The sequence below is a fragment of the Monodelphis domestica genome, chromosome 2 (genome assembly GCF_027887165.1).
Source record: "Monodelphis domestica isolate mMonDom1 chromosome 2, mMonDom1.pri, whole genome shotgun sequence".
In the NCBI taxonomy this organism is placed as follows: Eukaryota; Metazoa; Chordata; class Mammalia; order Didelphimorphia; family Didelphidae; genus Monodelphis; species Monodelphis domestica.
In genome coordinates, this window is record NC_077228.1 from 384,270,079 (window position 1) to 384,296,701 (window position 26,623).

Consider the following 26,623-nt stretch of genomic DNA (forward strand, 5'->3'; position numbering starts at 1 on the left):
GAGCCCAGGTCTCCTGATCTCAAACCCAGCACTCTTTTCACTGTACCAGGTTTAATTATTGATTGCTTTTAGGATGTTGACAGTATAAAAATGATAATTAATATCCACATAGTGCTTTAAAGTTTTTAAAGGGCTTTTACACATATTATCTTATTTGAATCTCAGAGCAGCTGCAGTAAAAGCCCTGCTTATAGTTATACAACTAGTAAGTGTTCATGGGAGGATTAGAATCTTGGTCTTCTGCCAAGTCCAGCACCCTATCCAGGGGGACCCCTAGTGTCCTAAATGATGTGAGAAGAAAGATGTAATTCTAAGCTAAAATTACCCATCGCTTGGGCTAATTTGTAAATCTGTCTCTTTGGGATGCTACATTAACTCTTTGGGGCAGCTAAGTGATGCAGTGGATAGAGTGCCAAGTTGGAGTCAGGAAGACTCATTTTCTTGAGTTTAAATCTGGCCTCAGACACTTACTAGCTGTGTGATCCTGGGCAAGTCACTTAAACCCTATTTGCCTCACTTTCCTTATCTACAAAAATGAGCTGGGAAAGGAAATGGCAAACCATTGCTGAATCTTTGACAAGAAAACTCCAATGGCCTCAGCCACTTCCCAGCTGTGTGACCCTGGGCAAGTCACTTGACCCCCATTGCCTAGCCCTTACCACTCTTCTGCCTTGGAGCCAATACACAGTATTGACTCCAAGACAGAAGGTAAGGGTTTAAAAAAAAAAGAAAAAGAAAACTCCAAATGGAGTCACAGAGTCCAACATGGCTGAAAAATGGCTAAGAAACACATGAATTCTTTTACATCTTTAAAATGCATATTTCAGAGAACACAGAGCTGATGTAATTCACTGCGTAGTAGCTGAAAAATCCATGTAGCCTTAGTATACTTGATGCTAGAAAACAACTTAGGTACAGAAAACCGGAGGAAGTTGTTTGTGTTTCCAGCAAAACTATTTCAGGACAGGAAAGCAATAGAATGGAAGACTAAGCATTTTTTCCTTTGTTTTCAGGCAAAGAAGAATTCTTTAAAAGATAATCATATTGGGGTGTCTGTTGAAAAAGAGTCAGGTCTGGAAATGGGAGGGTCTGGGTTCAAATATGATCACATAAACTACTTAGTGATGTAACTAGACAAGTCACTGAACCCCAATTGCCTAGCTCTACTTCTTGGAAATTCTATTCTGTCTTGGAACCAATTCTTAGTACTTATTCTAAAGCAAAAGGCAAGGGCTTAAAAAAAGAAAAGGAAAGAAAGTCAAATCCCATAACCAGGAATCACCTACATCCTCCTCTCTTTTATCCTTCTTCTCTTTTCCAACATGCAGATTCTACTAAACATGTGCCAGTGCCAGGTCTCTATATACAACAGTGCAATTCCAGTCCTTCTCTCAGGTACCTTCCTCCTTATGAAGGGAACAAATAAACCCAGTATTGCTCCGTTCTTGCTAAGAATCTTCTGTGCGGAATAACCAATGATGACCCAAGTCCTAGAAGAGCCCTATAACCTCAAAGAGTTATATATTCCTTATCTTCAGACAATATGCTTATCTCCAGGACTAAATGGGAGCAAAATGGCAAAACAGGTGAAGCTGAAGGACTTCTTTATTCTCTCTCTCTCTCTTTTTTAAACCCCTACCTTCCTTCTTAGAAGCAATTGGTTCTAAGGCAGAAGAATGGTAAGGGCTAGGCAATGGGGGTTAAGTGACTTGCACAAAGTCACAGAGCTTGGAAGTGACAGAGGGCAGGTTTGAACCCAGGACATCCTTTCTACAGGCCTGGCTTTCAATCCTCTGAGCCATCTAGTTACCTTCTTTATTTTCTCATAAGGTCCTTCTTTCAATCTTTTGTCAGTCCCTTGCTTCAGAGCACCCAGTAGTTTCATGTTTCTCTCAATGATACAGCCCCCACCCACTTGCCCTTCCTGTAAGTCCTTCATGCTCTAGATCTTTCCCACTTCTGACCCACCTATAAAAAATGATTTTGCCTATGTTCCATCCCTTAGGCTCCCATTCTTTGAAGCTATTTAAACTGATAATCTTCCCAGGTAATATGTGTGCAGTTTAGCTAAAGATCTTTCAATGTGGTAGCCATCTACAGAGACCACCACTAGGCTAATTGTTTAGGAGAGGAACTCTGGAATTAGAGATAGACTTAGAATTTGGATTTGTACTTAGAATCCTTGAAGTTGAATCCTGTCTTTTCTACTTGTTATGTGACCATGAGAGTTGCCTCAGCTCTTTCGTGTTTAGAATTGAGATAATACCTATCTAAGATTATGGGATTTATAATGGAAAGGGACATTGGAGACCAACCCCCCCACACACTCATATTACAGATAAGGAAACTGAAGTGCAGAGAGGAAATGATTTGTCCAGGGTCACACAGCTAGTAAATATCTGGGGTGGAATTTGTATCCAGATCTTCCTACCTCCAAATTCAGTACTCTATCCACTACACAGATTTGTTCTGAGGATTAATTGAAATCTTTTATATAAACTATTTTGTAAACTTAAAAATATTTTACATATATAATATACTTCAATATCCAGGGTCTCCCTTCCTAAAATGATGTTTTGATGCTTTCATCATTTAATATCTCTGCTTTTTTCCCCAATGGATTTTGATTATAGGATTAAAATCCAAGTCAAGTTCTAGGAATTTTTAATCATCTTCACAGTGCAAGCTAGGTTATTCCAGTGCCAACTGAGGAATGGTGCCATTCCCCAATGTTGGTTCTCTCAGAGGGGAGAGAAGCCACAAGGTAGGAAGATAGAGACAGGATAGAAGTTTTGATACCACGAGGGAAGTGACGGAGTCCTAATAGAGATATGAGGTGGTTAGGATGAGTCTTTATTAATTATCAATGAGCCACAGCTAAGCTCTGATCAAAGGACCAATTCTGTAGGCTTTTCCAGTCCTGAGATCCATTCCACGCAGGTCAGAGAGGTGAATAGAGAAAGATTAAAGATGGAGCTTGGCCAGAGGCCAAGCTCCTGCAAGGACAGCCATCAGGTAGCCTGAAAGAGAAGGAGAGCAGAGAGCAGAGAGAACGAAGGCGGAGCTTGCTGGGCCAGATATAGTTTTTGATATGCAAATATACACAGTACATAGGGATGATTCTCATTGGTTAATGACAAGGCATAGGTGTGGTTTCTCTTAACCAGGTGAGAACAAAGAAACCTGTTTTCCCACCTAACCTGGGAGAAGCTGGGGTCAAGGGTCAGAGGCCTTCCCAGCCATGAGCACTACTGAGCATGCCCAAGACTGAGCAATCTGCACATACTGTTTTCCCCTTGCCCATAGCCAGGGGGCGGACTGCTACACCCAAAAATGTATCGCGTGCTTTCACCTATTTTTCTTTTGTGGATTCCTCGATTTTTTTCTCAAGAAGTAAAAATTTTACATTTTATTTTCTAAAATCCATTATCTTCTGTCTTAGAATCAATACTGTGTATTTGTTCCAAAGCAGAAAAGCAGCAAGGGGCTAGACAATGGGGATTAAATTACTTGTCCAGGGTCACACAGTTAGGAAGTATCTGAGGCCAAGTTTGAACCCAAGATCTCCCATCTCTAGGCCCTGCTCTCTATTCCTGGAGCCACTTAGCTGTTCCTAGGTTTATATTTTAAATGGGATTTTTTTTTTGGCCACAGTGGTTTCCAGAGACAAAAATAACACTGCAAACTAACCAAATATGGTGTGAAAATTTTGAGGTAAGAAAGTGCACCCAAAGTAAATTACTTAAAATCCCCAATTTTCTCTTTGAGCCATTTCTGGTTCTGATGAATCAGTGCAGGTGATTTTCTTTCCCTGCACAGCAATCTCACACAAAATCTCAGTTGGTCTCAAATAGCATGCCCATTGCCCAACCTCTTAATTTTACAAATGGATGAAATCTAATTTTTTAAAATATTAAAAATGTTTTAAAATACATCATTTGTAACCAAGGTTATCACAGATTGTCTCTTATGATGGGGGCAACAGAAAGAGTACTGGATCTGGAGTCAAAGGACTTGGGTTCAGATTCTGACTCTAGCATTTGCTGAATTTTCTAAGTGAATTTTCTAAGTTTCAGTTTCCTCATTTGTAAAATGAGGGGGTTGGACTGGGTGACCTCTCAGATCTCTTCCATATCTAATCTGTGACCTTAGATAAGTGTCATTTATTAATAGACTTGGAATGAAAACACTTTAAGGAAGACACTGAGATAGTAACATGCCCTTGAAACTTGCACATCAAATACAACTTTAGCAAGTTGATGAAATTAGGTAAACTATAGGAAAGCTAGGTGGCACAATGGATAAAGTACTAGATTTGGAGTCAGGAAGACTCAATTTTGTGAATTTATATCTGACCTCAGACACAAGCTATATGTATAAATTACTACATATATATATATATATATATATATATACATACAAACTTAACTCTGCCTAAATTTCTTCATCTCTCAAATGAACTGGAAAAGCAAATTCCAAACCCATCCAATATTTTTGCAAAGAAAACCTCAAATGGGGTCATGAAGAATGGGACAGGAATGAACAATACATAGAAAGAAGTCTTAAATCCCATTACCAAATCTCTTATACACTAGGAAAATGTTTCAACTTCACCAACTTTCAGCAGAGGACCTGATTCAAAGACTATCTTTGTTTCTTACCAATGATACTATATCTCTTCATGTCTTTATTTTCCTCTTTCTCTCTTCCTCATACAGTCTGTCTCCAACTTAAGGTGCAGCTCAAACCCTTTCTGCAGGAAGCCTTTCCTGATCTCCCCAATTGCTAGTGTTCTCCTTCCCAAAATACTCTGTATTTACTCACTTTTTATTTAGGCTAGATATATTTATATATGTATTCATTGTCTCTTCCATTAGAATGTAAGCACCTTCTAAGCAGACATTGTTTCATTCCGGATACTTGAATTCCCAGCATCCAGTTTAATAAATTGTTGTTGATTGATTGATTCAAAACAGCACACTATATCAGTCAGGAAGCCAACAAATATTTATTGAGCACCTACTATGTGCCAGGCATTGTGCTAACCACTTGAGGATACAAAGAAAAAAAAAGACAAAAGCGATATTATCTGATTTTCCTCATATGCTCAACATAAGAGGAAATATGGCAATTATTTATTCTTACTTCCATGCCTACAAGTATGAAATGATGAGGTAGCACTGCAGAATATTGTGGAATTCATGCTCACTGTATGACATGATAAGTCACTTGGTATAAAATGTAAGTTTATAAGCAGGAAAAAAATGTAGCCATGCCTGATATCAAGCAATTCCATTGTTCTGGCTAAATTATTATGTTGGGTTTTCTTTTTTAAGCCTGTATGACATTTGCAAGATCAAAACTACAGAGCCATATATAGACAGCTATTAGCCACTCCCCAAATTGACTTCCTCTGGCTTCATTTTTTCCGTCTGTATTTTTTCTCCTCCAACTTCTTCAGGAATGTTATTCCTATTTCTGTAACTTTGTCTCCTTTAAGTCTGTCTTGCAAGAATGTGACATCAGCAGTCAAATGAACCTAGAAGGGGAAAACCCAGAGTTGAGAACTTTTATTTTTAACTCGCCCCATTCCACTCCCACTATCTTCTTACTCAGTTTTCATTTCCCCAATAAGGAGTACAGCTTCCCTTATAAGAAGGTGAAAGCAAGAAAGCTGGTCGTATGCTTAGTCTATAAGACCAGGAGAATTTTGAATGGTTCTGAGGCAAAACTAGGGATTTGGACCCATACGAGGCCATTCCTGTGGTTTTAGTGCAGCCCAGTATGATTGGTGTCACTGTGAATTTTTCTCAGAATGGATCTATACTTCTAAAACTGAGACAAAACTGAACCTGGAGCAGTAGATGACCCTGGAGCTAGAGCTATGGGTACTTCTTGAGGCTTCTCCCCTCTGAAGGAGAAACCAACCCTCTAGTCTTTCCTCTGGGCATACCCCAGTCTGAATTGAAATCCCTTGTGATCAAAACCAAATTCAGCTCAGTTTCCAAGGGTGGAAGCTGGCTAGCTTCCTGCTAGCAGTTGGCTAAGAGTAAGAATTAGGGCAGTGTATGTCTATGGGAGATGGGGAGAGCTAGAAAACATCCAAAGGGAATTTTAAACATGTTCTACTTTTCCAAGATTTCCAATTGACAAAAAAAGAGAGCATATTTAGAATAAATATGGTTTCCAGTCAATAATTAGGTTACTGTCATTTAAAATAAAATACTAGTTCAAGGTAGATTTTTTTGTGAAGAAATGGAGACTTGAATGGTGACTACCATTTTGATTTGCTATAAATCGTTCTATCATAAGCCAGATGACCTACTAATTTAAAAATGTTTAAAAATTTTTGAGGACATTGAATTGTATGACAAATTATGAATGTAAAAGTAAAGATTAAAATTACAAACATAAATAATTTATATCCAAACCTTGTTTCCTTTCTAAGAGTCTTTTTTCTTTTTCAAAGTTCTTAAGTATGCAACTGTAACATATATTTTCCTATATTCATTCATATTTGTTCAAGTAAGCCAATGTTCCTTGTTTTCTTACACAGGTTTGATATATACTACTGGAAGTTGAGCAATAATATGGCATTATTAAAAAAGAAGCTTCAATTTTGGTATTAGAGAAACTGGTTTCATATCTCAAGTCTACTATTTACTACCAGTGTGAACTAGAACAACTAATTTAATCTCTTTGGACCCCAGTATTTTCATCTATAAAATGGAGAGGCTGGTTTAAATGACTTCTAAGGTCTTTTGCAATTTTAATTTCTATGATCTCATGAGTTGGTAAAAGTCACTTTGACATCTGGTACCATATAAAGCTTGTTGTTAGTGAGACCTAGAGCCTTCTTTCCTCCTGGACCAAGTCAGGTCCAAGGATCATTCCTTTCTGTTCATCAGTGTCCTGGCTTCTTCCTGTTACCTCTCACTGATCTCAAAGCTATTTATCTTAATGTCAACAGAGGAAGATTCTGGATAAGGAGGGCCATGTATGTGTAAAAGACAGGAAATGAGCTTAGGGTTGTTGATACTTTTTGATCATCTATATGATTTTCTACACCCCTCTCTCTTTAGCATAAATAATATGTCCCTATCCAGGAAAAATTATTGTTGTGCCTTACCATTTCCAGGGCACCTCTAATGACCCCACATAGCAAATTACAGTAACAAAGAGAAGATCGTCCAGCTGGGAGCTCCTCTACAAACTCCACCAAAGGATTTTTGTCCAGAATTAGAGAGAATTCATTTCTACTTGATTCATTACGTGTCACACTGGGTGTGATTCCCAGATACATCTTGAAAGCAACCTGGAAAGGGGGGAAATAGTTATTTGCACTTTGAGTAGAACAAATATCTTGAAAGATTTTGCTTCCCAGATTTCTATAGATATGTTAGAAGTGTCATTGACTTATTAGAGCAGGAACCAATAAAGTTAACTTTTTCATGGGCTAAGAGACAATGCTTTATGATAAAAGGAAACATCTGAATGATCTCTATAAAGGAATTAAACTTTTCCAAATTTTGAAATTCTCTTTAATTATTCAGTAACATTTCAGAGTAAAATGATACAAAAATATTATAACCAGGCCAAAAAAAAAGATATCTAGAATATATTCAAAGTTTGGAAACTGTTCTTTTTGAATGATAAAAAAAAGACTAAGTATATAACCCAATCTTAATTAGTTTAAAAACAACAGCAACAGTAATAACACTAAAGAAAATGATCTGCTGAGAGAATTCTCATTGAAGCAGAGATTGGGGCCATCCCTTTTCAACTTTGCATACAGGTGTGTTCCTTCCTGGGAAAATGCTTTCCTATTGACCAACCTTAACCTTTTTCATAAAAACATACAAGGGACATCTTTCTTGACTGTCTAGTAACTGAGCAGGTGAAGGAAGAAGAATTAGGCTATATACATTTAAAAGAACTAAAATATGACATAAAGAGGGATTTAAAATAGAAAGTGTTCCCTCTAAAAAGTGAAATAGTTTGAAATTAAAACAAAATTTCTAAAAAGATCTTCTAAAGAAGATAAAATCTGACACTAAGCAGAATAGGATGATATCTGCAAATTGTGATTTGAGAAGTCCAAAAACTTCTTTTATCTTCCTACTGCCCCCCAAACATACCCTTCACTGGCCTGAGAGAATGTTTGAGATCCCCACCATAAATTACTCTGATCTAAGTCATCATCCCCCAAGAAGCTTCTATTAGCATGTAAATCTTATATTGGAGGAAAAGTTTGTAGATTCTGATTCAAAGTACCTAACTTGGAATCCCAGCTCTTCCACTTTCCATGAGTGGTTTTGGGCAAATCACTTAATATTTCTAAAGCTCAGTTTCCTGAACTGTACTTGGGTGGCCTCCAAGATCTCTTCCAGTTCTAAATATAGGATCCTAAAAACATCCTAGATCCTAATAAAAACTCATATTGATATAACCTTTTAAGATTTAAAAAACATACTTCTCACAAGAACTTTGTTAGATACTCTACTATTATTATAATTATTTTACATCAAAGAGACTGAGTTTCAGAAAGTTTAAGAGATGGCTAGAGTCACATCACTGTGCCAAAGCCTTGACTTGAATTTTGGCCTCCTGTTTCCAAGATCACTATTGTACACTTTAAGATGCTAATTCACCAAATCATGAACATCTTAGTATGAATTAATTTGCTAGACCCCTTTTAGTAGATAATAGGGCCTTTCAAATGAAACTTGGAATCATTAAGTTTTTATTAAGTGAAAGGAGAGCTCTTCTATAGAGAAAAGGCTTTAGGTTTCTTTTTGGAAGGCTATTGGGCCTGGATAATCAGGGAAGGAAACTAACTTCAAGATAAGAGTATATAAATGGTAGTGGTTCTCGGGGACTACTGGTTTAGGAGCAATAGAGAAGCACTGAAGATGAATCTGTCTCTTTTTCAATGTTACTAGAGTCAGCCCTACACACAGAAATAAAACAACTATTACTGCTTCAATAGAGCTTATAAGGAATCTTAGACTTAATCATCTTCTCTCTAACATTCTCCAGAAGGTTCTTTATCTACCACTCCCTGTACCTATGGAGCCCAGTATTAGAAAAACATCTTGTGACCAGGTTAAATCATCCTTCATCTATCTTTCTTATCTACTTTGACTGGCATCTTGTTTTGTTTTCTTATTGAGGGTTTGGCATTAGATCTGCACAGTAATACTCTAAATGTTAAAACCTTGGGGGCAGCTGGGTAGCTCAGTGGATTGAGAGCCAGGCCTAGAGACAGGAGGTCCTAGGTTCAAATCTGGCCTCAGACACTTCCCAGCTGTGTGATCCTGGGCAAGACCCCCATTGCCTAGCCCTTACCACTCTTCTGCCTTGGAGCCAATACACACTATTGGCTCCAAGATGGAAGGTAAGGGTTTAAAAAAAAAAAGCCTTAAAGCTTGGTTACAGTAGCTACCATTATGTTGCATAAAACAACTATACATCAATAATTAGTAATCAATACTCAATTTCACAGTTCGCTCATATAGAATACATTTTCACTGATCACTTGCCCGTGGCAAGTGGCATTAAAAGATATCAATGAGGAAAGGAAGATGGACCTATCATATTGCAAGAATTCAAGATGAAAGAGACACACTTGGTACATGAACACCTATGAGATATTCAAAGAACTAGAGGAAGACTTCCTTTTTTATGAAGGCTTTTCAGAAAGATATGGATAAAGAGCACACAGGATGAGGAGGCCCAAGAGAACTATTATTTGTATCCTTGGAAGGAGGACCTCTGCCAACAAAACCCCAGAATGATCAAAGAATCAAAACTTGAGTAGTAGAGGGAGAAATCAGACCCATTTGTTCTAGATTAATTTACATCTCAAAGGCACACAAGCTTTGTTTTGAACTCAAATAGCTATTGTCCCTTTAAAATCTGGAACTGAAACCTTTTATTTTAAGCATCCGGGCACATTATGCAACAGAGCAAAAGCAAAATGGTTTTGCACACAAGGAACCTGGTTATTAAAACCCCGCTTTTCTTAACTCCAATCCTCTTCCTTTAAGGCATTTATATGTTCTCAAGATTTTTATAGATATTGATTAAAAACCTCAAAATACTGGGATTTGGTTCAAATATCTAAATTAGTGTATTTTGAGAGGGCTTAAAACATTCCCTTGTGGTCCAAACCTTAATTAAATACTATAGGAAAATGAATCAAGACACTCCGGGCTTGGATTTTAGCTTGCAATAAAGTGTTTGAAAATGATTTCTGCATGCCTCTGTGACTACCCAGCTGGAAAATTCCTGAGATGCTTGTGTAAGTATACACTTCTCTATTTCTCTCTCTAAAACCATCACTGTGATTCATATACGTAGAGCCCTTTCCCCTCGAGTCTTCTGTGAGCTTTCGATTTTGGCTGGACTTCAGCTAGAAGGCAATATTTCTACCAGCAGGAGGCAATGTCTGAATATGCTTATTCGGAAATGTTCATTTTTGGTAAATGACATTGTTTTCTTATCTGCGGCTGTACCAAATGTGAGGAAGAAGCAAAACTATTATTTCTGAAGACAAGCTCCTCCCCACTGCACACCAGGACACCAGATTTCTGCTCAGCAGACAAACAACGCCTCCTCCCTCCCTCCCTTCTGTGAATTTTAAATATGGATGGGATTCAGAGCATTTTTAAATTCCTCACTAATCAGAAAAATGTCATTGGTTACAGCTTTATGGCTTTGTTAACAGTGGGAGGTGAACGGCTTTTCTCACTTGTTGCTTTTAGGTGTCCATGTAGTACTGAAAACTTAACCTATGGATTGGTCTTCCTTCTTGCCCCAGCCTGGGTGTTACTGATCATTGGGTACTTTTTGAATAGCAGGATGTGGAGACTCTTTACAGGCTGCTGTGTCAACCCCAGAAAAATCTTCCCCAAGGGGAACAGCTGTCATTTCTTTTATGTCTTTGGTCAGATCACTTTAAATGCCCTGGTGGCCCCAATGATGTGGCTTTCTGTGGCTTTGCTCAATGGCACATTTTATGAATGTGCCATGAGTGGTACTAAGAATCCAAATTTCCTGGACATGATTTGCAAGGACAAGTCCACTGAATGCCGACAAGAGCTGCACAAAGTAGCTTGTGGCAAAACAACCATGCCTTCTGCAGATACCCATGAACTGAAGCTAACTCTACAAGCACAATCTCAGGTAAGATTGAAAAAAAAAAACATCAACAACTTTATTCTCTTTTCAGTGCCTTGGTTCAATGGATGGATTCTGTCTGTTATCCTTGTAGCTGATGCTGACTATCTTATGATCTCATAAGAGTCTTGGGTCATAGAATTACATGTAAATGGCAACAAGATACTAATTATCTTAAAGTTTTTTGAGGGGTGAGGTGGCTCAGCAGCAATTACAGTTTGTTGTTTGGATTATGTCTTTCTCATTTCCCAAAAGAAGACATCCTTTTCGTCAAGGGCAGTGTTCCCAAAGTCTTAGTACAATTTTAAGCTATTAAAACTTAAACGCCTAAGTACTTTATGACTCTGGTTTTATTGTATTAATAATGCATAACTGTGAAACATGGCAGGAATTAGTGTTAATGGTAAAGCTTGTAACTGGAAACTCCTGGCTTTCAACTATACATTTCTTTTTTAAAAAGCTAGCTTCCCAGAAAAGCTTATCTGGAGGCTGTTCAGTTATTGCCATGGAATTGAGCCAAATGAAAAGCCAAATTTCCAAAGCAGGTCAGATCTCTTATTCTGAATGCTCTTTTCGTCTAAACCGTGAATTTCAATAACACAGAAAGCTATTCAGTGTCCCTTGATAGAGTCGATATCCCCATGTTTTAAATAAAAGAAACAAGGACTATTTAAATAGTCTCCAATGAAAAGAAAGCATGGCCTCTAGAGAGAAAGTGGACAGACTCTCCTTCTAAGTTTTATGCCAGGGTAGCAGCCCTGGGAAAGAAAAATTTTGGAATGTTGCCTGATTGTCCAGAAAATGAGAGTATGTTAACATAATGATTTTTTATTTTCCTCCTCACATAGAAAAAGCTGAAGGAGGCAGATGTATGAATTGAAAGCAGATGTACACATAGTCTGCACCAGATAACACACAAGTTCAGCTTGACTTCCTGTTTGTGAGTAGCAAAAAGGAAGTCAGTCATATATTGCCTTGCCAAAATAGCTAATGAATGTAGGAAAATAGAGTAAATATGTGAGTATTTTTGGTTTTTACAGTAAATACTCTGAATGTTGGTAATTTGGTATCTCTCAGATTTGCCCCATTCATCATCATTTGTAAAAGCTGGCTTCAAAAAAACACACATCCTTATAAATGGTTCTAATAGGTGTCTGCTTTTTACTTAAATTAACAAGTCCCAGACTATAACCTGTAGAATTTTTCCAAACTACCAACATTAATATATCCAATATATAACAGAAACTTCCTTCCCACCCATCTTCATCTGAAGATGCTTGTGAATTAGAGATGTTAGTCTTAGCCAACAGCTTATGAAATTACAAAGCACCTCATATATCAAATGTTTGATAAGTGCTTGTTACCTTCTTTATGTATTTGTGATCTATTTCTCACTCCATCCTTTCAGTAGATTCAAATGCTCAGAAGGATCCCTGATTAATGCAGATATTCCCTCTGATAGTATAGAACATAATTCACCCAAGTCTCTGTTACCTTTTACTCTTACCACATAACTGGGTCATTTTCTATTTTCATTTCTTTAATTACACTTTTTCATCTACTTCTCTTAATTAAAAAAAAGTTAAAGGAAAAATAAAATGAGATACAGATGGAAATAGACAACAAAATAATAATAATAATAATAACAATGGAGACTTTAATTTTCCCTTCTCAGAACTAGATAAATCTAACCAAAAAATGAATAAGAAAAAAGTTAAGGAGATGAATAGAACTTTATTTTTTTTAAACCCTTACCTTCCATCTTAGAATCAATACTGGGTATTGGTTCTAAGGCAGAAGAGTGGTAAGGGCTAGGCGATGGGTCACACAGCTAGGAAGTGTCTGAGGTCAAATTTGAACCCAGGACCTCCTCTCTTTGGGTCTGACTCTCAATCCACTAAGCCACCCAGTTGCCCCCTAGAACTTTACATAAATTAAAAATGGCAGATATCTGGAGACGCTTCTCACACCTGCATGAGGTTAGAAGCAGAGTTAACCCTAAGCATACACAAATTCCAAACACAATTTCTGGTGGAAAAAGAAGGCTTTCGAGAGCATCAATATTCTGCAGAAATCTTACTTATTAACATTAAACTAATCATTCTATGGAGATTATCCTGCATCCCTGAGGGGTTGTGGCACTGGAACAAACGTTTCACTGAGTATAACCAAACGAGAGAAACTTGATTTTGGAAACAGTATGGTCCAGGCAACATATTATGTTTGATGAGGACCAATCTAACTAAATATAATCCTGGTAATGCATATTAACTGAGAACCAGACAGGATAAATTGATCAAATTAAACACTGATAGAAACATGGAGAAACAGGTCTAATATAACATTGCTAGATCAGCTGTAAACTGTTTTTTTTTGTTTTTTTTTTCTTCAGAAAATGAGATGGAAATATGCATTAAGAGCTATTAAACTGTTTGTGCTCGTTGACTTAGGCAACGCATTTTACTAGGATTAGGACCTAAGGCTATTATTGGGAGGGTGAAAAGCTGTGTATGTATGAAAATATTCATGGAAACTGGATAAAAGGACAAAAAACTGAAAATAACACAAATGCAGTGATTGGGAGAAATGGCTAAATAGATTGTAATATTGAATTGTAATGATTATATTATGTTATTAGAAATGACAGATATTGAAAATATAAAAATAAGGGTAATATATGAAGAGATGAAAAGAAAAAGCAAATACAGAAATACAGACTATGATTACATTAAAAAAAATAACAACCACAAAATCAATAGAAAAAAGTATCAAATCCAAAGGGAACTCAAAAGTAGAGGATGTTTATATTAGCACACATATATCGTTTACATATTTTTCAAGAAATTGTAAACAATGTGGAGTTTGTGATCTAGCACATAATTTTTATGTATTTGTTCATTTAAATGTTTTTGTTATTGGAAGTGGTTATTAGTATATACATATATTTATATTTGAAGGCAATTAGGTTCATATTGGAAATAGATGTTGTAAGGTTCCTAAAAAGCATGAAGGGAGAGAAGTGAGGACTAGAGATCTCAGAGACAGATTTTCTCTCCCTGACTTCTTTCTATCTAGTCCTTTCATGCTCTCTTTCACAATCAAAATAAATTAAAAAAAAAATAAATAAATATCTATATGTGTGTGTGTGTGTTGCACACAGTTTCCCATTATTAGCAGAGACAAGAAAAAGTAAAATAAAGTCTCCAAGCCAAAAAGAAATAGATTTATTGAGAGAAATCAGGTCTCACAATAAAGCTAGACTCTGGTTAGTAACTAAAAACCTGAGCCTTTTGAGTAGCCACACCATGGTACAATAATTTTTATCGGAGTATTATTATAGTTTCTCCAGGGATCAGCCATAGAGTTCCCCAAAGAGTAACACAAATCTATGGCTTCTCAGGAACCAAGTGAAATCAGATGACATGGGTGTGCTTGAATAATAATTTTACACAATAGAGACAAGAGAGAAGTGACAGAAAACTATCTGCCTGCTGTGTGATTTTAGAAATAGATTCTTTCAGAATTATGCTTATACAAAATGCTTACATGATTCAGATAAAGATAGAATTATGTCTTGAAGACTTATGATCATAGAATAACTAAACTAGGAAAAACTGCTGATCTAATATAACAAAATAACTGAATTTTTGAAAACCTGCTGATACTGATGTAATCATAAAGGGATGTAGGGAATTTCATATTCACACTATTATATTGTGATTATAGAATTTGAGAGTTAGAAGAGACTTCAGTGGCTACCTGGTTTAACTCACAAGAAAATGTAATCCCTACTATAATGTGTCCAACAAGTAGTGAACCAGTTTCTGTTTTAAAGCCTCCCATGAGGCAGCTGGAGGGAACACATTCCATTCTGGGATGGTTCGAATGATCAGAAAGTTGGTTTAGATGTCAAGGGGAAATTTCATTTATTTGGCTAAACTTTGCCCTCCATGCACATATGGAACAAGTTCATGGAGTGATAGATACAAAACTGAAATACCATCCAATTAACATTTACTAGGTGCCTACCATGTGCCATCTGGGGATAAAAAAAAAGAAAAAGAAAAAGAAAAATAGTCTCTGACCTCAAGGAGCTTACAGTTTAGGAGGGGAAGAAAACACACAAAAGGAGGCAAGAAAACAGAGAAGCATCTTGTCCATGAAGCTGAAACCAAATAGAGCATCAAATGCAAAGTGGAGTGATCTGAGCGTCCAGTATCTACACTTTATAAAGGAAGACTTTGGGTATAGTTTGGTACCCTACCCTCCAGATCTTCCAACAGTTTTTTTTGGGCTCTGCTCACATTCAGAAACACAAGTGGCTCCTGAACTAAAATGTCAGATTAGAGTTAAGGATGAGAATGCATCTGGTAGACATCTAATAGGTATGGGTTAAAAAGGTATGTGAGGCCCAGTAGAAGTCTGAAATGGTTAGATGTGAATCAGGAAAGAAAGCTGGTAATTGTTTAACAACCATTTCACAAAAAAAAAAATGCAGGCAGAACACATTTTTAATTTTAATTTGCATTATTTATTTTTTCTCCATTAGGTTCCTAAGTTTAGACATTCAGCAAAACAATACATGGAGCCCTGATTAGTAGTATTTGCTGATTTCTAAGGTATAAATGTTCACTGTGAAAATTAAACAATCTCTCTCAAAGGCATCCCTGGATGATTGGGGATATAGTTAGAGTTAAAAGTGTTAGAAAGAGATTAGCAATGCAAATGTGAATTGAGCTCCTGAGAAAAGCATTAAAAAAAAAAAACCCAAACAATAAATGAGTTGGAAGAAGGTTAAACTTTCTGGATATGTAAAGGCAAAATTATAATGCATATTTTTAAAAAATAATCTGCTCATCATTTCTTGTAGTATGGCAGTATTCCACCACAATTATATGCCACAACTTGTTTAGTCATTCCCCACCTGATGGGCATCCCTTCAATTTCCAGTTCTTTACCACCACAAAGAGCTCTCCCAATCTATAAATACTAGAGCATAAATTTTTTACATGAAATTTAGAACATATAGGTTGTTTTCCTTTTACCCTGATCACCTTAGGAAATAAATCTAATAGTGTTACTGGATCAAAAGGTATATATAATTTTATAACTCTTTGGGCATAATTCCAGATTGCTCTCCAAAATTATTGGAGCACTTCAGAGTTCCACCAGTAGTGTAGCAGTGTTCTCATTTTTCCACATCCCTTCCAAAATTTGTTATTTTGTCCTTTTATCATTTTAGACAATCTGATAGATGTGAGATGATAACTGAGTCATTTTATATGAATTTCTCTAATCAATTTTTATAAACGGAAAGACCTACATTAAGTGAAATGAAGATTTCACTCTTCACCATGTTTACCAAGTTCAACATGTTCACCAAGAGAACATTATATACGGCAACAGAAATATCATTTGAGGAATGACTTATGTATCTCCACCTCTAGAGGAAGCACTGACAAATTGAAATAAGCAAGACATAGTTTTATATATGCATATATCTTTTTGTCAACTGATGCCTTCTACAGTGTGGGGAAGGGAGGGAAGAAGGAAGGGATTTACTTGGGAATTTTAATGAATCAAACAAATTAAAATTAAAAAATTATGATGCATATAAAGTATTTCAAAGCAATCAAAGAGAGCCAAAAGTTTTTCTCCAAATAGGCCAGTTTCCTCAAAGATTACCATAGATAGTTGAGTTAACTTCATGTCTCTCCAGTAATAACTTATTTAAATTTAAATTCGGTATTTCAAGATTCTATGGCTTCGTTAAAGTATGTACTCCTTCTTTTGGCAGAGATTTTACCCCCTTTTGCCATAGTAAAGGGTCTTCATAAATTACTGGGGCAGAAAAATTCATCATCTAATGGTCCACCCTTTGGTGATAAGTCTCTGGGAATTTAGAAAGAACAGTTTTCATAAGATAGATATAGTTAAGTAGAACAATGGATAGAGGTCCAGGCCTGGAGTCAAAAGGAGCTGGGTTCGAGAGGAATTGCACGTCAGCTGGGGGGTAAGGGGGATGGAGGAGGGGAGAGAAAGAACATGAGTCTTGTAACCATGGGAAAATATTCTAAATTAATTAATTAAATAAAGTTTTCCAAATAAAAAAAGGAACTGGGTTCAAATGTGACCTCAGACCCTTCTAAGCTTTATGACCCTTAACCCCATTCACCTAACCCTTGCCTAGAGTTGTCACCAGGACAGAAAGTAAGAGTTAAAAAAAAAAAGACTATTAAAAGTCTATTACTAGGATTGTATTTAAGGAGGCAGAATTGCTTAATAGATAAAGAGTACTAGTCTCAAATCAGAGAAGCCTGGTTCAAATCCTATCTCAGGTACTTGCTAGCTATGTGAGTCTATGCAGGTCCCTTAACCTTTCTGATCCTCAGTTTCTTCATCTGTAAAATGGAGATAAAAATAGAATCCCTTCCACAAGTTTCCATGAGGCTCAGATGAGGCAACAGAGATGAAGTAGACCATAAGGCATTATCTAAATCTCAGCTATTATTTTACTTTAATTCTTTCCAACTTGTGCTCCATTGATATAGCTTTTGAGAACTCAAGATCACTTCCATGCCAGAATGAGAACTTTAGTGAGGCACAAAGGAACATTATGGAAGATTCAGTTCCTTAGCAAGACATTCACATTGCCTATGAAGCCTGGCTAAAAAAATCACCAATGTCAGAATATCTGTTTAAAAGATGACTTTTTAAATATGAAATTATGAAGAGTGAAAGAAGCACAACCAAGAGAACATTATAAGTAGCAATAAAAATGTGGTTCAAAAGATAGCTTATGTATGTCCCCCTCCAGAAAAGGGATTGATAAATAGAAATGAGCAAGGCATAGTTTTATATAGATAAAGATATCTTTTCATCAACTAATGCCTTCTTTTGTGTGGGAAGGAAAGGCAGCAAAAGAGTTACTTCAGAATTTAAGTATAACAAACAAATAAAGAAAGAAAAAGGGAAAGGGAAAGATGACATTTTCTCTGCCCAGATTTCTCAGCTCTTTTGTTGTTGTTCAGTCATTTTTTTTTTAATTTACGTCATCCCACTTGTAGTTTTCTTGGCAAAGATATTGGAGTAGTTTGCCATTTCCTTCTCTAGATCATTTTACAGATGAGGAACTGAATCAAACAGGATTAAGGGATTTGCCCACAGTCACACTGCTAGTGTCTGAGGCCAGATTTGAACTCTGGAAGATGAATCTTCCTAACTCCAAGCCATTCTATCCACTGAGCCACCTAACTGCCCTAATTTCTTTGCTCCTGGAATATTGCATTTTGAATCTAGTTCTTTGCAGAGGAGGAAGCATCTAATGACATTTTAAGATCAATTTTGAAGTTATCTCTTCAACAAAAGTAACATTTGTTACAAATAAAAATTAATCTGGAGGCTTATTATTAGATTTATAAATATGTATTAGGAAAGAGAGAAAGAGTTTTCAGCCTTTCTAACTTCAGGTAAAAATCTGATCCTCAAGGGGGCAGCTGGATGGCTCAGTGGATTGAGAGCCAGGCCTAGAGATGGGAGGTCCTAGGTTCAAATCTGGCCTCAGACACTTCCCAGCTGTGTGACCCTGGGCAAGTCACTTGACCCCCATTGCCTAGCCCTTACCACTCTTCTGCCTTGGAGCCAATACACACTATTGACTCCAAGATGGAAGGGAAGGGTTTAAAAAAAATCTGATCCTCCATTGCAGCCAGTGCTCTCAGCCACTGCTTGTCAGAGACCAAAAATAAGGTAAATGCTCAGAGAGAGGTGCCAGCCTAGAGAGCCAGTTAATTCAAGAAACTGGTCCAGAGAAAGAGAGCTCTCAGCTTCCCCACATTGGTTTTTCAAAACTATAGCTCCTCCTGCCCCACCCCACCCCACCCCACCCCCCAATCCTTCCACTGACCAATGGCTTGCCCTATATGGCACCCTCATGCCAGGACACTTACCCGCCATTTGGATGCCGGAGACACATGAGTGTTTCCTATTATGTTGAGTTGCTGGGGTGCATGGGATGGAGATACCCTAAATATTTACCTCATACATTTTAAGAAATAAAATATTTTCAGGGAATAAAAGTGTCTCTTAGATGGTCCATCATGCCTCATGTTTCCTAACCCTTTTCACTTTTGAGGTGCAGTAGAGATGGTGGGGTTTAGACCTGGAATTTCATTGGTATGGAGAATTCCCCTTAGAACTGCCTTCAATTGATTCAGTTGTTTAATCATCTTTAACTAATAGTCCCAGGAAGTTACGTGGCACAGTGAAAATATCATCTGTCCTAGAAGACATACAGCTAGTATATTTCAGAAGACTTGAACTCAGGTCTTCTTGATTTTACTCCTGGCTGCCTAATCTCTATGGCACACTACTTGGGATAATATATACCTATAAATATAGCAGGGGGAGGGTTGCTCTAAAACATGAGTTCTTAACCTGGGGTCTATGGATAAACTTCAGAGAGTCTTGTGAAATTGGATGGGGGAAATGACGTTTTTTAAAACTAATCTTTGGTTTCCTTTGTGATCCTTTATATTTTATTTTATATAATTAAAAATATTACCCTGAGAAGGAATTCAGAGGCTTCACCCTTCTGACAAAGGGTATATGAAACAAAAAAATTTGGGAATCCCTGGTTTAGAATACAAAATAGCAATTCTGATGAGAAACAAAAAAAACTATATTAGTATAGTTTCTATTGAAAATGCATTTACCTTTCAATTATTTGTTGCTTCAAGAAACATTTATTAAGGGACTACATTTGTAGAGCCTGAACATATTAAGGTAAAAAACAAGTTTGTTTTAATACAAAAACAATAGAGTTGAACACTTGTATTCAAGATGATCATCTCCAGAAGGCTACTCTGCTATCATACTATGAAGGGGGAAGGTTGGGAGGAACTATGTACATTCTATAGAAGTTAAAAAACAGCAACATTACAATTTACAGTCAAAAGTTCCAGATCTGCACTTAAAATATTTTTGCACAATGCATCAGAAAAATATCAAAATGAAAATTAAAACAATCAAATATGAGCCATTCTATTAGCAGTTATATCTGTCTATCATGCGTCCTGTGCAAAAGATCTAATGTTAGATGTTAGATGTTAGAAGATAATCAGGAAATTAAAATGTAATGGGACTTACTGAAAAAGGTCAAGTTAGCACATGCTATCTTCTACTAAAGTAAAACCATTGTACTCTTTAGGCGTAGTGGGGTGAACAAGAGGCAGTGAGGGGGATGCAAACTGTAATACCAGACATTACACATTGCACATTACTCATTTCATATGAAATGTAATTTTTAAATGCTGTATGAAAATAGCCCCATCTCATTCTTATTATTTTACCTGCTTTAAAATTAAACATAATGTATTCAGATTTTACATACCATGAAGACTTAGGTAAAGGTATTAATTTTAGCAAAGCCTTCTTTCAACAAACCCTGCATCAAAACCCTTTATCTTTGGGAAAATGAGTTTCCTTTAAGGAAAACATTATTATATTGACTAAAAGATCCCAAATTTCAATTGCTGCACAGTGGTATGCTGTGAATGATTTAATTAATAATTAATTGTTACTGATGAGGCCATAGCCTCTTCTATTTTCTATTAATGCAACAGTATATATTTATATTAGCAAAAGTTGGAATATTTGATGGTGGTGGTAAAAATTCTTCTTTTCCTTCCTAGCTGTGTGACCCTGGGCAAGTCACTTGACCCCCATTGCCTAGCCCTTACCACTCTTCTGCCTTAGAACCAATATAACATATTAATTCCAAGACAGAAGGTAAGGATTTTTTTAAAGTTCTTCTTTTCAGCAACACCCATACTTGCACAATAACTTGAGTTCATATCAGTGAGATGCATGATATAGAACACTGACTATAAATGGAACAATGCCTCATCTTGATCTCAGCAAAAATTTACTTAGTTCCTTTCACTTATGGCTAATTTTTTAGTAGAATCTACTCTTAGTTACTCAGGTTCTGAGTGAGTATGTTCATGCCTTGGGTTATAAAAAGAGTGAAGTTCATTTAGCCACAGGAATGTCTATTCTATTCTTGCCTTTGTTACTCACTCCATACATGTGTTATTTAATTTCTCCGGGCTTCATCTTCCTCCTCTATAAGATGTTTCAGTTGTACTAGACCTCCTGTCAGGTTGTTTCTAGTTTTAAAATTATCATTCCATGTTTTAGCCAAAGGCTCCCTAGTGGAGGTGTTGGACAAGGTGACCATAGGTTTCCTTCCAGTTCTAAATCTCTGATCTACTGATTTTGGGTCAATTTGAACAATTAAAAATTCACTGTTCCTTTATGTCTTTGTTTTCTTTCCAAGATCCTAGGATGGTGTGTGGTTTCCATGACAGCCTTCTTCTCTCTGCTCACCACCTGCTACGTCAGATGTCGATCTAAGATCAGCCACCTTCAGATGAAGTTCTGGAAGACCTACGCAGATCTGGAGAAGGAGCAATTCGATAAAACTTTCCAGGAATATGCAGCCAGGCTGAGTGAGAGGAACCTAAAATGTTTTTTTGAGAACAAAAGGCCAGATCCTTTTCCCATGCCAACCTTTGAGGCCTGGGAAGCTGCCTCAGAGCTGTACTCCTTCAATAGAACCCAACAACATTATAGCACCCTCCACCGTGTGGTTGAAGGTGGTCAGGAAACCATTAGCCAAGACACAGAGACAGCTTTGGACTTTATGGACAACCGGGCTGCTATTGTCTAGCATTTAGAAAAGCTTCATTTCTACCTGCTTTGTATTTTACAAATGCTCTTTGTCTCACATTTGGGGAAATCTCCACATTATATTAACCAAAATGCTTTTCAGAGGCAGAATGGTATAATGGTTAGAGTGGAGTTGAGATTAGCAGGGCTTGGAGTTAGAAAGATCTGAGTTTAACTCCTGCCCTCAATTCATGCCAAACTGGCCTAAATGTTCAGCATGCATTTCATCTCATCTCCCACCACTGTACTGGCTGTCCCTCATGCTTGGAATGTGCTCCTGCCTCACCTTTTAGAATCTCTGTATCTTTCAGAGCTCAGCTCAAGTGCTGCTTTCTACAGTGGAGCTTACTGCTAAAGCCTCCCACTGTCCCAAAATTACCTTGTTCCTATTTTGAATATATTTTGTATTTGTTTATATGTGTAGTTTTCTCCCTGCTAGAATGCAAACACCATGAAAGCAGGGAATATTTTATTCTCATATTTATGTTCCTAGACCCTAGCAGAGCGCCTGGCACATAAATAATTGGCATGAAGTAAATAGGTGCTAATTGATCAACTTGGCATTTGCTATAGTAATTTTCTGCTCATGGACAAATATTTTAATCTCTTTGAACCTCAGATTCCTGATCTGTAAAATAAAGATAATAAATTTGTATTGCATACCTCACTGGCTCAAGTAAGAGTATATATTTGCAAAACTTAAAGCACTGTGTAAGTATCATTTGTTGGTGGCAATGCTGATATTATTACTATTATTATTGAAAGGTAGGGAGTACCTAGAAGGTGCAATGGATAGAGTGCAAGACCTGGAATCAGGAAGACCTGAGTTCAAGTCTGACCTCAGACACTAACTGTGTGATCTTAGGCAAGTCAGTTAACACTGTTTGCCTCAGCTGCCTCATCTGGAAAATGAACTGGAGGAGGAAATGACAAACCACTCCAGAATCATTGCCAAGAAAGCTCCAGATGAGGTCACAAAGAGTCAGACACAACCAAAACATCTGAACAACAACAAAATACGGGCTAATTGATTGTCCTGGCACTTGCTGTAATAGGTGTCTGACCATAGATAATCTTTTAACTTCTCTAAGTCTCAGTTTTCTTAAAAGTAAAACAAAAATAATGAAACTTTGTATTATCTACTTAACAGGTTCAAAAGAGAGTGAATATTTGCAAACCTTAAAGTTTCATATAAGTATCAGTTGGTGGTGGCAGTGTTGTTATTGTTACTATTATTATTGAGAGGTAGTGTAGTGGTATAGCAGAGAGAGAGGACCAGTCTCAAGTCAGAAAGATCTGAGTTATTTTGGCTGTGTGACTGGGGTCCAGATCTGAGTTATTTTGGCTGGAGTCCAGTGCTCTGTGACAGAGCAGGAGCAGAACAGGTATCAGTAGGCTTTGGTAAAAAGAGATTCCATATCCAGAGTTCCATCCACTTGTCACCACCACCACCACCACCACCACTTCTATTTCCTGTCCCTTGTGGCTTCTTCATATGGGAAAAAAGGAAAAGTAATTTCTGAGTTTTCTCTTGATCATCCCATCACGAAAATGTTTATGTGAGACCCTTTATAGAGTTAAATTTTAATAAAATAAATGCCAAAGGATATTTTTTTAAGTGTGTTTTACTTCCCAACACCTCCACATAACCAAGAAATGTATGTAGTCCCTGGGATAATTACATTAGGGGGGAAAGTGGCTCCAGCTGGCCTTTGTGAGAATTTCAAGACATCTCACTGAGTGACTGTGGAACAAAGAAGTAATTAGGGTGGCAGAGGGCTGTCAGCATTTTTCCTTGGGTGAGAATTAAGCACACAGATGACTTCTTGTTTAATTTTTCATCTGTTTCTTGCACTTAGACTGTGTTGGTCCATAGATAGGCCCATAGTACCCCTTTTTTTCATTGTTCATCTCCTCTTCTGGAAAAGTTTTTGTCTAGATTTCTCCCTTTTATGTTCAAAGGCCATGATCTTTTGCCTTTGAGAGAAATGACAAAAATTAGGGAAAGCTTGACTTGAGAGATGTCTAATGGTCCTGTATATGGACACAGAGTAAATTTTTTATATTATAGATCTGAGCTTTTTGCTGGTTCTCAGGTAGCTCCCCCACATAATTTCATATCTATCTTGCTCATTTTGAATTTATCTAGGTTTCCTTGGGAATATTTGAATATATGTATATACATATATTAAGTCTAGGGCTTCACAGATATAGATAAAATGAACTCAGCTTACTCATTTTAATTATTAAATAGCAATCGTAATTACTATTGTGAGAGATTTCCTGAGGAAGGACCAAAGTAAATATCAAATGACAGTGTTCTCCAAATGCTCATATTCCCAGTTGACATTGAATGAATTGCACTTAGCCCTACCTAATACATTATAAAATTTCTTCAGTGACTCCACAGTAAATGTGAAGGAAATTGGCTAATCTATCTATCCACACTGAAAAAAGAAACAAACAAAGAAATGGATGAAAAATATACAATGACCAAAATAGGATGTATAGCTAGATAGTCTGCCTAACTAATTAGACTGCTAATATATATATTTTCAATTCTCTAAGGCTTTAAGTCTCATAGCAATTACTCATTTACTGGTAACAGGGAGTTACCTTCCTAAAGTTATCTAAACCAAATGAGATCAAAGAGACAGGCCAAAAATATGCACAATAACATGATTATAATATATGATAATGTAATACCTACATGTTGGACAAATTCAGTAGATGTGTTCAATTGACCTCTACTATCTGTGACTACAAAAACGATGGTTAATGGGTATGACTTAAGAACCACTAAAAAGGCTCCCCATCCTCAAAGTACCTCCACTTTGATGTAAGTCTCAAATGCCAGAGGCAGTATTTGAATCCAAATTCTTTTATTCCAGAACTAGTGCTCATTGCATTATACTACACTACCCTAAAGAGATTCTGATTTATGTACAGTTTGGACAAAATGACCTCTAAGAAAACTGATGTACTATAAGGTCCTGAAACTGAAATGCCTTCTGAATCATCACAAAAATACAAAATCTGGTTCAGAAAAAAAATACCTCCACTACATGCCTTAGATTTTGTCTTTAGTGACTCATTCTTTTGGGCTAAAGTCTTATACTCCCAGGAGTCCTTTGTATAAAATTTTAATACTCCTAGGCTGGTTTTGGCTCTTAGTGATTTGGCTGAGACAAAATGGCACAGAGGATAGTTAAATTCTGAGAATTATGTAAGGGGAGGGGAGCAAAGGGACAAAGCTAGATACAAAGAACAAAGGGTAACCCAAGGAGGCCATACCTAGATGAGAATTAGAACTATAATGAAGTTTTTCAGCTATCTGGGAATAGCATGAAGGGAACAGAAATTCCACAGGGATATAAGAAGAATGAAAAAAAGGAGATCAGAAGGGGTCACACAAACTTTGACTTATTTCACAACTTTGCAAAGAACAGAATAACTAAATGCCCCTTAAGTCCTAATGAACTGGTTTATTTCCCTCTTTTTAATCTATTATGTTGGAGGCTGCTGTTTCTGTCAGCATCTTAATCCTCCCTTTTATCTCCAAGGTTCTCTCAACTAAAGGAAATTCATAAAGTCATTGAACATGAGTGCTGGAAGGAAACTTAAAGACCTCTCAGTCCAACTCCTCATTTAGCTAAGAAAGAACTTTAATTCATTAACTATGGCTAATGTTTGCCTGTTATATGCAAGATACTGAGCTAATTGCTAATGTTCTGAAGACGAAAATGAAACTGCACTTGTCTTCTAGAAGCTTTATTTCCTGGAGGGAATACAACATGTACACAGATAAATAAATGGAGGTGTTGGATAGAGTACTGAACTTATAGTTGAAAAGACCTAAATTCAAACTCAGATGTTTTCTACTTGTGTGATCCTGGACAAATCACTTAACTCTGTTTGTCTTAGTTTCCTCAACTATAAAAAGTGATTAATTATAGCACCTACCTCCCAGGGCTGTTGGGAGGATTAACATATATGAACAATGCTTTTCAATCCTTAAAGCACTATACTAGCTATTAGCTAATGCCAATACTAGTTATTATTAGCTAACTATTAGTTAATGATGATTCACAGTTATAGTGCTCTGCAAATGACACCTGTGCTATTAGTTATGATACCTACAGTAAGAATATAAATGAGTTGTGATATATTCAGGAAGACATGGTCACTTTTGCTTCCCAGTGTGCTCTGGTGTATCAGGATCTTTGGATCTCATCCCAGCCCAGCCTGGTCTCATGCCCCTGTCAATATATCTCTTGGGATCTTGAACTATTTAGAGAGCTTATGGCTGAACTCAAGTTGCTTCATTTTCTTTGGATTATCCTGAGCGAGAAATTTATAACCGAGGAAGAAGAGCATTTTGACCATAACAATTTCTCCTAATATTTACAAAGAACTTTGAGAACCTTAGAAACAGTGATGACATAATAACAGTATTTGCTAAGATTTATATAGGACTTTAGATTTAAGTTCTTACTAATATTTTCTGTCATTCCATTACCTTAATTTCCCAAAATATACTCAGATCCTACCCCAAAGCTACCCTTATAATAAATAAGGAAAAAGAGAAGAAAAAATAATTCTGCAAAACTATCAAATGCTTTAGCACTCTGTCCACTGTTCCATATAGCAGCTTAGGTGGCCCAGTGGACAGAGAAATGGGCTTCCTGGAATCAGGAAAGACAACTTTCTG

General features: G+C 36.8%; 2 protein-coding genes across 3 annotated transcripts in view; one reads left to right on the top strand and one right to left on the bottom strand.

The window, feature by feature from the left end:
* Window positions 1-4,987: 4,987 nt before the first annotated feature.
* Window positions 4,988-26,623, bottom strand: part of TRAPPC3L (trafficking protein particle complex subunit 3L) — an 83,800-nt gene continuing 62,164 nt past the window's right edge. For both annotated transcript variants that reach the window (XM_001379515.5, XM_007484460.3), the window contains 2 exons: window positions 7,130-7,315; window positions 4,988-5,539 (listed from right to left, as the gene is read on the bottom strand). In XM_001379515.5, the coding sequence (XP_001379552.2) occupies window positions 5,420-5,539; window positions 7,130-7,315 (306 nt within the window). In that variant the 3' untranslated portion in view covers window positions 4,988-5,419. The remainder of the gene's footprint in view (window positions 5,540-7,129; window positions 7,316-26,623) is intronic.
* CALHM5 (calcium homeostasis modulator family member 5) lies at window positions 9,966-22,579 on the top strand. Its single transcript, XM_007484459.3, has 2 exons — window positions 9,966-11,187; window positions 21,521-22,579. The coding sequence occupies exons 1-2, from the start codon at window positions 10,648-10,650 to the stop codon at window positions 21,911-21,913; spliced, it is 933 nt and encodes a 310-aa protein (XP_007484521.1). The 5' UTR covers window positions 9,966-10,647; the 3' UTR covers window positions 21,914-22,579.